At 40.1% G+C, this 16,243-nt stretch overlaps 1 protein-coding gene across 18 annotated transcripts in view; it reads right to left on the reverse strand.

The window, feature by feature from the left end:
* IGF2BP2 (insulin like growth factor 2 mRNA binding protein 2) overlaps positions 1–16,243 on the reverse strand; it is a 190,571-nt gene that overhangs the window by 26,845 nt on the left and 147,483 nt on the right. For 12 of the 18 annotated variants that reach the window (XM_077991990.1, XM_028843915.2, XM_001095336.4 and 9 more), the window contains 4 exons: positions 15,546–15,680; positions 4,091–4,213; positions 3,587–3,722; positions 880–1,008 (listed from right to left, as the gene is read on the reverse strand). In XM_077991990.1, coding sequence (XP_077848116.1) covers positions 880–1,008; positions 3,587–3,722; positions 4,091–4,213; positions 15,546–15,680 — 523 coding nt within the window. The remainder of the gene's footprint in view (positions 1–879; positions 1,009–3,586; positions 3,723–4,090; positions 4,214–15,545; positions 15,681–16,243) is intronic. The other 6 variants (XR_013413747.1, XM_001095005.4, XM_077991992.1 and 3 more) reach the window with 2 other exon arrangements.

Below are 16,243 nucleotides of genomic sequence, written 5' to 3' on the forward strand. Positions count from 1 at the left end.
CAGGATGACACAGGGGATTCATCCTGTCTCTCTACTGATAACCCAAAAAACGACTGGGAATTCACACAATGGGAAGCCTACCCCAGAAAGCACTTCTCAAAAGAACGGAATGGCTGAGGCAATGTTCACCCACCCAATTCTTCCCATTTAAACAGCATAAACATTGGGGGAAAGAAAGTTTGCTTTAAAAATAAGCAGTCTGTGTAGAGAAAAATTAGGAATCAAAAAAAGCTGTCAAGCATCCTGAGCCCCAATTTGAGAATGCATTAATCTTGAATAATGCTTGTGAATGAAAACAGTAAGTAAAACACTCATAAAATTCACATTTCTTCTGTTGTGAACAAATACTTATTGAGAACTTACTAAATACCAGGCATTGTGCTAAGTGTTTAGATATAAACAATGTATGTAATATTTTCTTTTAAAAATTGCCTATTAATAAACAATACATTTGACTTGTAAACATAGGTAGAAGCTGCACATGTATGTATGTAGATATATATCTCTCTAAGAATCATCCAGGTACCCTATATACTTTAACAAATGACCAACACTCAAGAAATGTTCTTATTTGAGCTAACAAGTCCTTTTTTTATAATAAATTAGCTTCTAGTTGATGAATTTGCTGTGAGTTTCTTTCTTTGCTAGTTGTGACATACTATATTTAAGAACATGTGTTTAGAGGATGGTTTAATATTAAGTTAGTTGCTCATTAGGAAGAAGTCCTAAGAAATGTTGAGTTCAACCTACATTGGATTCATCTCTACTCGAGCATGGCCTTTAAATGAAAGCTTCCGTTCTGATTCCACATAGCAGAGTCATGCTGCTGCCTGGAGGTGCCCAGCGCATAAGCAAACCTCCACAAGCTGAGCTACTTACAGCGAAGGGGTGGTAGGGGGCAGCGGGGGGAGCTCCGCGGGGCCCTGCTGGTGGAGATAGCACGGACAGTCCTGTTGAAAAGATGCCAAGTGCGCTGAGGTTCAACCCTGGGATCAGATTGGCTTGTTGCTGGGAATAGAAATGGAGAAAAAAGATGAAGGGAGGAGACCAGAGAGGCCCGCACGCCTGGGTCAACCTCCCTCTCTTGTCTGAATGGCACCAGCGTCTCCCAATCAGCTCTGCCCAGGCTCTTTCTACCCTGTATCAGAGGTGGGTGCCACATCTCAACCTGACCATGGTGTTCCTTCAAGGCTTCTCTGCCACCCTTGGGCATGTCTACATATCTTATCATGGAAAATGAGGCTCTTCCTGGGGATGGCAGCCACCTTGCCAGCCTCACCCCTGCTAACCCTTCATCTCCAACCTGGTCAGTCCTGTTCCCTACATACCTCTGAGCCCCTGCACATGCTATTTATTTCCTAGGCAAGGAAGTGCTTTTCTCCTTTCTCACCTGGCTAAGTCCTACTGACTTGCAGGTTTCACTTGAGCAGAGATGACCCTTCATGTAGGAAGCTTTCTTTCATCCCAAAGCTCAGCTCGAATGCCCTGTCTGTGCTCTCCAGCACTCCTGTTTCCCTATGCCAGCACTCATTACGTGGTATGTGAACAGCTTGTTTAGTTACCTCTTCCCCTTTTAGTCCAGAATTTCCTTGCAGACAGAGACTGTCTTACTTAGTGTTGTGTTCTCAGTGCCTGGTACATAGTAAGTACTCGATAAATATTCGTTGAATGACTGTTTAAAACAAATTGGATTAACAGTGTTTTCCAACTCTATCCATGGAAAGATCAGATCCTTCACATGATGTAAAGTCCCACATACGTAAACTCCATTATCCAGCTTTGGGATGGTTTACAACTTTGTCTCTCTGCTATTTAGTTGTTGGCTTTGTGATCATCTTGCTTGCTTATTTTACATTTCTACATGGGGATGGTCACACAGGCTGGGGGTGGGTTTTAACCATACAGGTCTTCAGAGGCAGAGGAACGTGGTCACCCATTCCCTGAACATGAAGCAATTTCCTAACATTTTCTATTTTCTTATTTTTGGCTACATTCACTCTGTAACTTGCCTTTTTTTTTTAAGAACGTTTGGAATAGCAGGGCTCATATCCTTCGTCTTTACCTCATTTTGTCTATAAGATGTGGTAATTTTGTTATTCACCTACCAGTGCATGACTTTGGCACAGACATGAATGAACCTAAGTGGTAAGCTCAGGTGAAGATGTATGAATCACTCAGACCCTTCTGTAGCTTTTCCAGGTGTTCACAGAAAGAGATGTTTATCATAAGATGTCAAGAACCCACAGGAAGAAGATGAGATTGTCAGATGATACTTCCACAAATATATCCAAACATGAGGAGAAGACCACACTGCAGTCTCCTGCTCTAGCTCTTCTCATCACGCCCCATAATTATCACGTGATGTGGGCTGCTAAGGTGGGGGTTGGGGTGAGATGGGGACAGATTCTGGGCTGCAGTAGAGGGTACAGCAGAAAGTGCTGCAGTGAGGGACTTGGGCTTAACCTATAGAGTGCTTTGTCCACATTTATTTCTCTAGGAAATATTATCAGGTCTGAGATTTGCTTCAAGGTCATCCAACAGGTATGAACAGTGGATGTGGATGAGGATTCAGAGGAAACAAAACAGACGGTGAGTTGATAACTGCAAAAGGTGGATTATGGGTATATGAGGGCTTATTGCAGCACCCTTTTCACTTCTGTATATGTCCGAAAAATCTAATTAAAAAGTGAAAAAATTTACTCCTCTGAGCTGAGCTGGACTTTTGCTGATGGCCAAATATTTTAAAGGATTTTTTTTTTTTTGAATGCCAGATCGGCGTCTCCCCATTAAGAATAAAAATTAGGTAGCAATCACAGGAAGGACAAACCTAATTGAGTCTGCTACAAATACACAGTAAAGGCTCAAGTGGTTGACAACATTTATCAGACAATCTAAAAGTGCGGATCAGCAAGCAAGGGAGGAAAATCAGAAGAACTTTAAAGCATGCGTTTTTAAAATTTAAAAAGGAACAGGACAATATTACATAAGGTTCAGAAGGCTACATACATGGAAAAAAATCCCACTTTTCTAACATGCCAGCTATTTTCATTTTTGTATGTAGCCTTCCAGTCATTCTGATCCATGTTATTTTACATAATTGTAACTTTAGTTACATACATTTATATCTTGCTTTTCTTATTTATTTATTTAGAGATGGGGTCTCACTCTGTTGCCCAGGCTGGAGTCCAGAGGCGTAATGCCCACTCACTGCAGCCTCAACCCCCAAGATTCAAGTGCTCCTCCTGCCTCAGCCTCTTGAGTAGCTGGGACTACAGATGCATGCCACCACACAGAGTCATTCTTGCTTTTCTTAATGAACATTACATCATAAGCTTTTCCTTATGTCAGTCTTCAAAGTTATAATTTTAATGTCTTCACATGATGTTGTCCCCTGCACTTATCATAATTTATTAGTTGGTTTCCTGATGATTTTAATGCCTTTATCCTAGGAAGTCAGGAAAAATTCTGCATACCTATCCTAAGGCACTTCCTGATTAGCTGAATGACAATTATTCTTAAGAGAGCCTTGAGCACTACCTGAAAACACATGTGAAAACCAGCAGAGAAGAAAGCATTAGGGACTTACATTAACAGCCAGCATATCATTTTCAAAGGCCTCACGCAGCTTCTTCATAATCTCTATCTCAGCACTGGCACAGGCCTCAACTGTGCCCTTCACAGTGATGGTTCTTTCCGGGTTGTATATGCTCAAATCCTGCAAACTGACCCGTAAGAAGAAAAGACAAATTTTGTTTTCAACAGGAAAAATAAAATGCCAAAAAAAAAAAAAAAAAAAAGGAAAATCACAAACAAGTTTTGGCGAAGAGGGAGAAGACTCAATTCTCTCACAACACACTGTGGTGTAGAACCCCTGCTGTCCTATTTCAAATCTTACTCGTGATTTAGATAACATCCATAGTGAAAAATGTCTACCTGGTATTTACATATTTTTTAAAAAAATGATGATGGAGATAATTGTATCACTTATGATTATATTCCCATTTTGGGAAAAGTAGATGAATGAACTGGACCTATCAAAATGCTCAGGTGTTCCATTATTGGGCATGATTAATCTGAATAAGTGGCTTACGATGAGATTGTTATCTTGGTCCCTGTTTCATGTTCAATTTTCTTCAAATTTCTGCCTTCTTTTCCAATCAGTCTTCCAACCAAGCCATTGTGGGCCAAGATTTTCAGAGGAATCTCTTCGGCTCTAAAAGAGACAAGCAACAAGTGAACACTTTAAGATAGGTATAATGGTTGTCTCCCAAAAACCATTACCTTGCTTTTTTCTTACAAATGGAAGACATTTGTTCAGGTACCAAGTGACGATGGGATTTAGGAGAGGTCAGGTCCCTTACCGACCCCAGTTCATGAATTTTGATTAACATAAGCCAAACCATGGTAATTCTACTCCCTTGTAGTAACTGGTTGGAAGTGGATCCATGAGGCTGATCTGGCCAATGAGGGTATTACAAGAACTCTATTGGGTGAAGAATGTTCTCCTTGCTCTTAAAAAAAGGTACAAGGGAGAGTGACGTTAGCGAGATGACAGACGAGGAAGCCACAGGTCTCTTTCCCCCTCACAGACACCTCAAATTAACAAGAGATAGACCAGAATGCTTCTGTGAGGGCTCTAAAGATCAGCTGAGAAGCTATAATATGAAGTCCACTGTAAACTAAGAAGGCATTCCAGGCTGGGCACTGTGGCTCACGCCTGTAATTCCAGCACTTTGGGAGGCCAAGGTGGGCAATTGCCTAAGCGCCAGAGTTCGAGACCAGCCTTGGCAACATAGTGAAACACCGTCCCTACTAAAAATACAAAATTAGCCAGGCATAGTGGTGCATGCCTGTAGTCCTAGCTCCTGGGGAGGCTGAGGTAGGACTGCTTGAGTCAGGGAGGCCAAAGCTACCGTGAACCATGATCACACACCTCTGCATCCAGCCTGGGCTACAGAGCAAGACCCTGTCTAAAAACAACAACAACAACAACAACAACTACACACACACACACACACACACACACACACACACACACCCCATATATAGATATAGATATATATAACGTCTTCACATGATGTTGTCCAGTGTACTTATCATAATTTACTAGTTGGTTTCCTGAATATATATATATATATATATGTATATGTGTGTGTGTGTGTATATATATACATTTCCAGCAAAAAAGGTAAGAACATTCACAGTGTTTTCAAGGCCCCACCCCCTACATGGCATACTGAAGAGCAAAGGGGAGGAAACCCTAAAGGCTGGGCTCCTCCTTTGGGATAGAAACAAAGACTGGATTATGCATACAACATTTTGGCTTGTCTGGAAGGTGCCAGAAAAACTGGTTTTTGTGTCACTGACTCAGAGCACTGACAGGATCAGCATCAGAGTTCAGAAGCTGCTGAAAGCAGAGGCAAGCAGCACTCAAGAAATGCAGTTCTACAGTCAGACAGCAGAGGGATCAAGAGATTAGAACGGTTTTGAGAGGTCCTAGAACCTCTAGCTAGGCTGATTTCAGGTATTCCACTGCCCAAAGCCAGTACACAGAGACCCTGAGAGGTGGTTGTTTTTTCAAACGCCCAAACCCCAACAAAAAAATTTACTAGGCATACAAAGAAACAGAGGAACATGACCCAATCAAGGGACCAAAATAAAACTCCCAAAAACTGACTCTAAAGAATACAGATCTACATGCTCCCTGACCAATAATTAAAAATAACTGTAAAGACGCTCAATGAGTATTTTTAGTAAGGACTAAAAATAGTCCCTACTATGTTGCCGAGGCTGATCTCGAACTCTGGGGCTTAGGCAATTGCCCACTTTGGCCTCCCAAAGTGCTGGAATTACAGGCGTGAACCACGGCCCCAGCCTGGAATTCCTTCTCAGTTTACAGTGGACTTCATATTATAGCTTCTCAGCTGACTTTAGAGTCCTCACAGAAGCATTCTGGTCTATCTCTTGTTAATCTGAGGTGTCTGTGAGGGGGAAAGAGACCTGTGGCTTCCTCGTCTGTCATCTCGCTAACGTCACTCTCCCTTGTACCTTTTTTTAAGAGCAAGGAGAACATTCTTCACCCAATAGAGTTCTTGTACTGAGCTAAACAAGAACACAGATAGACAACTAAATAAAGTTGGACAAATTATGCATGAACAAAATGAGAGTATCAACAAAGAGACAGAAACTATAAAAAAGAACCTAACAAATTCTGGAGCTGAAAAATACAACTGAACAGAAAAATTTGTTAGAGGAGTTCAACAACAGACTCGACCAGGCAGAGGAAAGGACCAGCAAATTTGAATACAGGTCATTTGAAGTCTTCAAGTCAGAGGATTAAAATAAATAAATACAGTGAAGACAGACTAGGGACCTATGAGACTTGCCAAGCAGATCAATATAAGCATAATGGGCCTCCCAGAGACATGCCAAGTAGATCAACATAAGCATAATGGGAATCCCAGAAAGAAAAAAGGGAACAAAGGGGCAGAGACCTTATTTGAAGAATAGCTGAAAAATTCCCAAATATGAAGAATGAAATGTACATACAAATCAAAAATTTTAAAGAACTCCAACTGGGACAAATCCACAGAAAACCACACTGACACACATTATAATCAAACTGCCTAAAGTCAAAGAGAGAGTACCTTCAAAGTGGCAAGAGAAAAGCAATTGTGACATACAAAGGAGCTTCCATAACACTATTTGCAGATTTCTTAGCAGAAACTTTGCAGGCCAGAAGGGAATGGGATGATATATTTGAAGTGCTGAAAGAAACTGCCATCCAAGGATAGCATGTGTGGTAAAACTGTCCTTCAAACATAAAGGAGAAATTAGGATTCCCAGATAAAAACTGAGGGACTTTATTACCACTTGACATGCTCTACAAAAAATGCTAAATTCTCTAATTTTCCTTGTGCTGTTGATTTCTGGTTTCATTCCATTGTGATCAGAAAAGATACTTTGTATGATTTCAATCTTCTTGAATTTGTTAAGATTTGTTTTGTATGTTATCTCTCCTAGAGAGTTCCACGTGCACTTGAGAAGAACATATATTCTGCCGTTGTTGGGTGGAATGTTCTCGTATGTCTGTTGGTCTATAGTGTTGTTCCAATTCTATTTCCTTATTGTTCTTCTATCTGGTAGTTTTATCCATTATTGAAAGTGAGGCACTTAAGTTTCCTACTGATATCATGTTGCTAATTATTTCTCCCTTCAGTTCTTTCAAAGTTGACTTCATATATTTAGGAACTCTAAGGTTTGCTGTGTACATATTTATAATTGTTATATCTCCTTAGTGAATTGTTCCTTCAATATTATATAATGTCCCTCTTTGTCTCTTGTAACAGTTTTGTTTTTAGTCTATTCATCTGATATTAGTATAGTTACTCCTCCCTTGTGCTTACCATTTGCATGGAGTATCTTTTTCCATCTTTTTACTTTCAGCCTATATGTGTCTTTATATCTAAAATGAGTCTCTTGTAGACCGCATACAGTTAGATCCTGTTTTTAATCCATTTAGCCAAGAATGTGGAGTTTAATTCATTTGCACTTAAAGTAATTACAGATAGGGAAGGATTTACTTTTGTCATTTTCTTCATTGTATTCTGTATGTCTTGTAGTTTTGTCCCTTCTTTCCTTTCTTCCTGTCTTCCTTTATGTTTTGTTGATTTTTTATAGTGATGTGCTTTGATTTTCTTTTGTGTGTGTTCTTACAGATTTTTTCTTTGTGGATACTATTGCAATTACGTAAAACATCTTAAAGTTGTAGCATCCTATTTTAAACTGATAACAACTTCACTTCAATTGCATACAAAAACTCTACTTTCACCCCATCCCCAAATACCACAAATTATATCTTCATATGTTTTTATACTCATTAACAAAGATTTATATTAAAAAAAGTTTTTTCATTTAAATTCTATGCACCAAAATTACTACAGTACAGGTTACTATATTTGTTAATATTCACCCTTACCAGATAACCATATATTTTCATATGGCTTTGTGTTGCTGTCTATCATTCTTTTATTTTATGTTTTATTTTATTGTTTTTTCTTTTTCTTTTTCTTTTTTTTTTCTTTGAGATGGAGTTTCACTCTTTTTGCCCAGGCTGGAGTGCCATGGCATGATCTCGGCTCACTGTAACCTCCACCTCCCGGGCTAAAGTGATTCTCCTGCCTCAGCCTCCTGAGTAGCTAGGATTACAGGTGTGTGCCACCACACCTGGTTAATTTTGTATTTTTAGTAGAGATGGGGTTTCATCATGTTGGCCAGGCTGGTCTCGAACTCCTGACCTTGTGATCTGCCCACCTCGGCCTCCCAAAGTGTTGGGATTTACAGGCATGAGCCACCGCACCCGGCCCCATCCTTTTATTTCAACTTGAAAAGAACCAAGCCCAAAACCAGCATAAAAATGGCAATAATAAAAATCAGAGCAGAGATAAACAAATACAACCAACAAAACTAAGAGTTGGTTATTTGAAAAGATCAACCAAACTGACAAATCCTTAGCGAGATTAAGGGAAAAAAGAGAACATTCAATAACTAAAATCAGAAATGAAAGAGGGAACACTACTACCAATACTACAGAGAGAAAAAGGATTATAAGAGAATAGTATGAAGAATTGTATGCCTATAAATTTGATAACCTAGAAGAAATGGATCAATTCCTAGAGGAAACACACAACCTACCAAGATTGAATCATGAAGAAATGGAAAGTCTGATCAGATCAATAATGAGAGATAGAATCAGTAATCAACAACCTCCCAACACAGAAAAGCCCAGGACCAGATGGCTTCATCGGAGAATGCTACCAAACATTTAAAGAAGAATTATCGCCAATCCTCCTGAAACTCTTCCAAGAAAATGAAGAGGAGGGAACAGTTCCAAGCTCATTCCATGAGGCCAGCTTTACCCTGATTCCAAAGCCAGACAAAGACAACCCAAAAAAAGAAAACTTCAGACCATTATCTCCGATGAATACGGATGCAAAAATCCTCAACAAAATACTAGCAAATCAAATTCAGCATATGAAAAGGATTATATGCCACGATCAAGTGGGATTTGTTCCTGGAATGGAAGGTTTGTTCAGCATACAAGAATCAATTAATGGAGAGCTGGGCGCAGTGGCTTATGCCTATAATCCCATCACTTTGGGAGGCTAAGAAAGGAGGATCACTTGAGGCCAGGGGTTCAAGACCAGCCTGGGAAACGTAGTGAGACCCCATTTCTACAAATATTTTTAAAAAAATCAATCAATATAATAAATCACATTAACAGAATGAAGGGGGGGAAAAAACACATGATCATGTCATTAGAAAAAGCATTTGACAAACTTAACAGCCTTTTATGATAAAAACACCCAACAAAATTAGGAATAAAAGGAAATTACTTCAACATAAGAGCATTTATGAAAAGGCCACAGCTAACATCACACTCAGTGATGAAAGACTGAAAGCAAAGCTTTTCCTCTAAGACCAGGAACAAGGCAAGGATGCCCACTCCTGTCCATTTCTATTCCACATAGTACCGGAAGTCCTAGCCAGAGCAATTAGGTACAAAAAAGAAATAAAAGGCATTCAAATTGGAAAGAAAGACATAAAATGATCTCTATTCACAGATGACATGATTTTATATGTAGAAAGCCTTTAAGACTCTACAAAAAAAAAAAAAGAATAAACAAATTCAGCAAAATTGCAGGATACAAAAATCAATCAACATGCAAAAATCATTTACATTTCTATACACAACAATGAACAATCTGAAAAGTTAAGAAAACACTACCACTTACAATAGCATCAAAAAGTATAGAATACTTAAGAATAAAACTAACCAAGGAGGTAAAAGACTTGTACACTGCAAACCACAAAAGGTTACTGAAAGAAATCTGAAGGCACGAATAAATGGAAAGACATCCTGTATTCATGGATTGGAATATTTAATATTGTGAAGACGTTCATACTACCAAAAGTGATCTACAGATTCAATATGAGCTCTATCAAAATCACAGCGGGCATTGTTTGCAGAAATAGAAAAATTCATATGGAATCTCAAAGGACCATGAATAGCCAAAACGATTTCAAAAACTAAGAAAGTTGAAGGGCTCAGACTTCCCGCTTTCAAAATATATTACAAAGTTACATAATCAAAACAGCATAGTACTGGCATAAAAACAGATAAATAGACGAATAAAATAGAATAGAAAGCCCAGAAATAAATCCTTACGTATAGTCTCCAATGATTTTTGATAAGGTGCTGAGACTACTAGTTAGGGAAAGAGCAGACTATTCACCAGATGGTGCTGGGGAAACTGGACGTACACATTCTTCATTGAAGAATGAAGTTGAACCATTATTTTACACCATAAACAAAAATTAACTCAAAATATGTTAAGGACCTAAACATACGACCTAAAACTATCAAACTCCTAAGAGAAAACACGGGAAAGCTTTACGATATTGGACATGGTAAAGACTTCTTGGTTTCACCATGATACCAAAAGCATAGGCAACAAAAGCGAAATTAGACCAGTGGGAGTACATCAAACTTAAAAACTTTTGTGCATCAAAGGATATAATCAACAGAGTGAAAGGTCAACCCATGGGATGGGAGAAATATTCACCAATCATTTATTTGATAAGGGGTTTGCTATGGTTTCAAATTCCCCTCAAAACTCATGTTGAAATTTAATTGCCACTGTAACAGTGTTGAAAGATAGGACTTTTAGGAGGTGATTAGGTCATGAGTACCTTCATGAATGGATTAATGCAGTTATCACAGAGTGAATTCGTGGGCTGAGGGTGAGTTTGGACCTATTTCATCTCTCTGTCTCTTGCACTTGCTTCTGCCTCAGGCTTTCCACCATAGGATAACCCTCACCAGATGCTGACACCACGCTCTTGGATTTCCCAGAACCATGAGCCAAATAAACTTTTGTTCTTTATAAATTATCCAGGCTTGAGTATTCTGTTATAGCAGCACCAAATGGACTAATATATAGTTAATGATCAAGAATAAATAAAGGACTGCTACAACTCCTATAACAAAAGAATCAAATACCTCAATTAGAGAATGAACAAAGGATTTGAATAGACATTTCTCTAAAGATGATATACAAATGGTCAATAAATAAATAAAAAGATGCTCAATATCACCAATCATTAATCATCAGAGAAACACAAATCAAGACCACAATGAGCTGTCTGTCACCTGGTACCTATTAAGATAGCTGTTATTGAAATAACAGAAAATAATAGGTGTTGGGGAGAACATGGAGAAACTGAAACCCCTGTCTACTATTGGTGGGGCTGGAAAATGGAGCAACTGCTTTGAGAAAAAGTATGAAGCCTCCCCCAAAAAATTAAGAGCAGAACTACCATATGACCCAGCAATCTCACTTCTTGGCACATATCCACAAGAATTGAAAAGAGGGTCTTGAAGAGATATTTGAAAACCCATGTTCATAGCAGCATTATTCATAATAGCCAAGAAGCAGAAGAGCTCAAAATGTCCATCACCAGATGAACAGATAAACAAAATGTGGTATATACATATACTGGAATGTCATTTGGCCATAAAAAGGAAGGAAAACTTGTTACATGCTATAACATGGATGAACCTTGAGGACACTATGCTAAGTAAAATAAGCCAGTTACAAAAGAATAATAGTATATGATTCTACCTATATGAGGTATCTAGAGTAGTCCAATTCACAGAGAAGTGGTGATTACCAGAGGCTGACGGGAGAGGGGAAAAAAGAGTTGTTTAATAGGCACAGAGTTCCAGATTTACAAGATGAGAAGATTCTGGAGATCTGTTTCACAGCTATGTGAATATACTTAAGACTACCAAAAAGCACACTTAAAAATGATTAAGATAGTCATTTTTTTTTTCTTTTTTTTTTTTTTCTGAGATGGAGTCTCGCTCTGTCACCCAGGCTGGAATGCAGAAGTTCACTCTCGGCTCCCTGCAACCTCCGGCTCCTGGGTTCCAGCGGTTCTCATGCCTCAGCCTCCCAAGTAGCTGGGACTACAGGCATTCGCCCCCACACCTGGCTGATTTTTGTATTTTTAGTAGAGATGAGGTTTCACTATGTTAGCCAGACTGGTCTCGAACTCCTGACCTCAAGTGATTCACCTGTCTCGGCCTCCCAAAGCGCTGGGATTATAGGTGTGAGCCACCATGCCTGGCCAAGATGGTAAATTTTATGTTATGGTTGTTTAACCACAACTTTTAAAGAAGTTTTCTGAAAAAAGGACACAAGGAAGGGATGCCCTCTCCCTCAATTTGTAACTTTTTGTGGGGATGCACATCTGAAATCACTATAGCCATCCTATTATTACCAAGGGAACGTGAGACATGCTGAGGAACATAAAGCAGAAAAATGCCTTGGGTCTTCGGGCCCATGATTCAACTGACCTTGGAGCCGTGTGCCTCAGGACTTCTTGTTATGTGACATGACATCCTTTTCTTATTGGTTACACCACTTGTATTTTCCGTTGCTTGAGACCAAAAGCATCTAACTGATTGCATTACTACTGCCTCAAAATAAAGGGGGTGCTTGAAGAAGCTCCATTAGAAAGTAACTTTCAGAGGGCGGGCACTTTTGTCAGCTTTGTTCACTGCTGAGTTCCTGGCACATAAAATAGTGCCTGGCACATAGTGAGTGCTCAATAAATATTTGGTAAACGAACAAAAAGAAAGTTTAGGATCTCTGTTCTCCTACATCTTCTACCTCTTATTCAGTTCCTTCAGGGCTCTGTCACCTACACAGGGAGGCCTTCCCTGAAACCCCCAAACCCTTGTCCCCCTAAAACCCTCATTAGAACCTCCAGTTACATGTCATCATTGGATACTACATTTTTCCACTGTAGCATTTCTTTTTTTTCTTTTCTTTTCTTTTTTTGAGATGGAGTCTCGCTCTGTCACCCAGGCTGGAGTGTAGTGGCACGATCTCAGCTCACTGCAACCTCCACCTCCCAGGTTCAAGTGATTCCCCTGCCTCAGCTTCCCAAGTAGCTGGGACTTCAGGCATGCACCACCACACCCAGCTAATTTTTGTACTTTCAGTAGAGACAGGATTTCACTATATGTTGGCCAGGCTGGTCTCGAACTCCTGGCCTCAAGTGATGCGCCTGCTTCGGTGTCCCAAAGTGCTGGGATTATAGGTGTGAGCCACCGCGCCCGGCCTCACTGTAGCATTTCTTATAGCTGCACTTAATTATTTACTGGCATAATTACTCATTATTTGTTTAATGACTCTCTCTCCCACTGGACTGCTCCATCAAAGCAGGAACCAACGGGTGAAAAAATGGTATGTGGGGAAGGCAAAAAAAAGCAGGAACCAAGTCCTGCTCATGGTTGTAGCCTCAGCCTCCAGCAGTGATTAGCACAGCGCAGGCACTTAAAAATTTTTTTTTCTAAGATATTCAAACTCTATCTTGGCTCTACATGAAAACATAAAAATCCAAGTTGTAAATTAGTCTTTTTGACTAATTTAGAATTTTATTAAGTTGTTTGCACCTAGGTTGAAGAATCAAGGAAGGTGGCTGGGCGTGGTGACTCACGCCTATAATCCCAGCACATTGGGAGGCCAAGGCGGGTGGATCACCTGAGCTCAGGAGTTCGAGACCAGCCTGGGCAACATGGTGAAACTCTGTCTCTACTACAAAAATTAGCTGGGTGTGGTGGCAGGCGCCTGTGATCCCAGCTGCTCAGGACTCTGAGGTAGGAGAATTGCTTGAACCCAGGAAACAGGAGGTTGCAGTGAGCTGAGATTGTCCATTGCATTCCAGCCTGGGTGACAAGAGTGAAACTCCATCTTTAAAAAAAAAAAAAAAGAATCCATAAAGGTATTATTTACTAAGTTCCCAGGAACTTGGATGAGAAATGTCTTTTTCAAATTAAGCTGTGGCATTTGGGGGATTTCAAAAGCCCCAGTAGAATAAATATTTCATAATAGAAAGGATAGAGTCTCTTATGAAATCTAAGAATAGATTTGTAATGTTCTTCTTTTAAGGACCATTTTCATCTTCTTGGTTTTGGAACACTCATGTTTGACATTATTTGATTCATCTCTCACTACTTCTCTATAAAACTGCCACTGCTACCCACAAACAGATTTTGCCAAACTGAAAATCTCCTTTTTCTTTTTTTAGGGACAGGGTTGTGCTCTGTCACCCAAGCTGGAGTATGGTGATGCAATCATAGCTCATTGCTCAAATTCTTGGGCTCAAGCAAGGCTGCTGCAGCCTCCTGAGGAGCTGAGACTACAGGTATACGCCACCATACCCAACTAATTTTTTAAATTTTTTGTAGAGATGGAGGTCTCACTATGTTGCCCAGTCTGGTCTCAAACTCCTAGCCTCCAGTGATCTTCCTGCCTTGGCCTCCCAAAGCACTGAGATTACAAGTATGAGTCACTGCACCCAGCCTGAAAGTCTATTTTTATTGTATTATCTATTCCATCACCACTCATTCATTTATAATACAAAGTTAATTTGTTTGGTAAGAACTGTATTTGCCATTCAAACTGGGACAACCCTCATTACACTGTGGAATCCTGTAATTACTTCATAAAATAAGGGGAAAGGGCTGGGCACGGTGGCTCACGCCTGTAATCCCAGTACTTTGGGAGGACGAAGTGGGCAGATCATTTGAGGTCAGGAGCTCAAAACCAGCCTGGTCAACATGGTGAAACCTTGTCTCTACTAAAAATACAAAAATTAGCTGGGCACAGTGACGCACACCTGTAATCCCAGCTACCCGGGAGGCTGAGGCAGGAGAATCACTTGAACCCAGGAGGCGAAGGTTGCAGTGAGACGAGATTGCACTACTGCACTCCAGCCTGGGGCAACAGAGTGAGACTCTGTCTCAAAAAAAAAAAAAAAAAAATGGGTAAGTTGGGAGGAAGGAGTGGAACAAGAATAAAGCAGCCATGTGGAAACTAGTTTCTACTACTTAAGGAAATGTAATGCAATGTTAACAGTGTAAACAGTTTAGAAGCACGGTGGGAGAAACCTTTTCCAGGACAATAAATGATAGCTTTGGTGACAACATACATTCTACACTTGCAGTGTCCAATACGATGGACATTAGCTATATACACAGCTAGTGAACTCTGAGTGAGTAAAAATAAAACACTCAGTTCCTCCACTGTACTAGTCACATTTCAAATACTCAACAGCAACATGTGGCTAGTGGCTGACCTGTTGCACAGGGCAGATATAGTTCTATCATTGCAGAAAGTTCTATGGGACAGCATGAGTCTATGTGTTCCTCCCAATAATTACTATCAATGGGTGATAGAAGCATTAAAATCACCGAGAGAGACACGCAAGTGGAGAGACAGCCATACTGTAAACGCAAAAGATCTACTTCCCACTGCATTCTACTTGGGAATAAATTTCTTAAACATATTCCCTCCCTGCCTCCGTTACTGAGTAACAGATTTGGAGTTTTTAAAAAAAACCTCTTTGGTTAAATGAGGGAGAATCTACTCTTTTTCTCTGTTGAGTGGTCTGGGCATTGAATGCAAACTTACAGTTTGGTCTCATCTGCCTCTTTCTGCATGATTTCAAGAATCATGCGGCATGCTTCAGAAGTCCCCTCTGGGGTGGCATGGATGGTGACAGGCTTCTCTGCAGCTCCAGAGTTCTCTTTTCTATGGATGTCTACCCTGTAGGAAAAGAATCAGGAGCCATGATTACAAGGTCATCTGGATAGGACCCTAGTCCCAAGAAAGCGTCACACCAGCCAATGTACAGCAAGGACACAGACAGACAAGGAGGCGTCATCAGCACGTTTGCAATCAATGCCATTCTCCAAGAAGGAGGCAAGCAGTGCAAGGGGTCTTGTGCCAAATTTTAATTATTTGCAGCTCCATTTAGACGGGAACGGTTCTTACAGGAGTGCTGTAGGACAAAGGCACTAAGCCAACTCAGTAATGAAGCCAGTTTGGTAAATGAAGTATTTTGTGTAGTCTTTCAAATGACTGCAGAAGTGAAGAGTAAAGTGAGAAGGATAATACTGCACATTGGCACAGTGCCGGTCTCTGAACTGATTGCAGCTTTTAAAAGCCATATGTTAATCCAAATCCAAACACCAAATTCAAGCAAGCTTTATATATTTGAGTGTGGATAGAAAACAGAGGCATGCCCTCTCTCTGCCTCTCTAAGTTTTTGGTTTCCTTTCCATTGGCAGCCTGCCATTAAGACTAATGGCTCAAAAGCTTGATGACTT

The sequence above is a fragment of the Macaca mulatta genome, chromosome 2 (genome assembly GCF_049350105.2).
Source record: "Macaca mulatta isolate MMU2019108-1 chromosome 2, T2T-MMU8v2.0, whole genome shotgun sequence".
NCBI classification, from domain to species: domain Eukaryota; kingdom Metazoa; phylum Chordata; class Mammalia; order Primates; family Cercopithecidae; genus Macaca; species Macaca mulatta.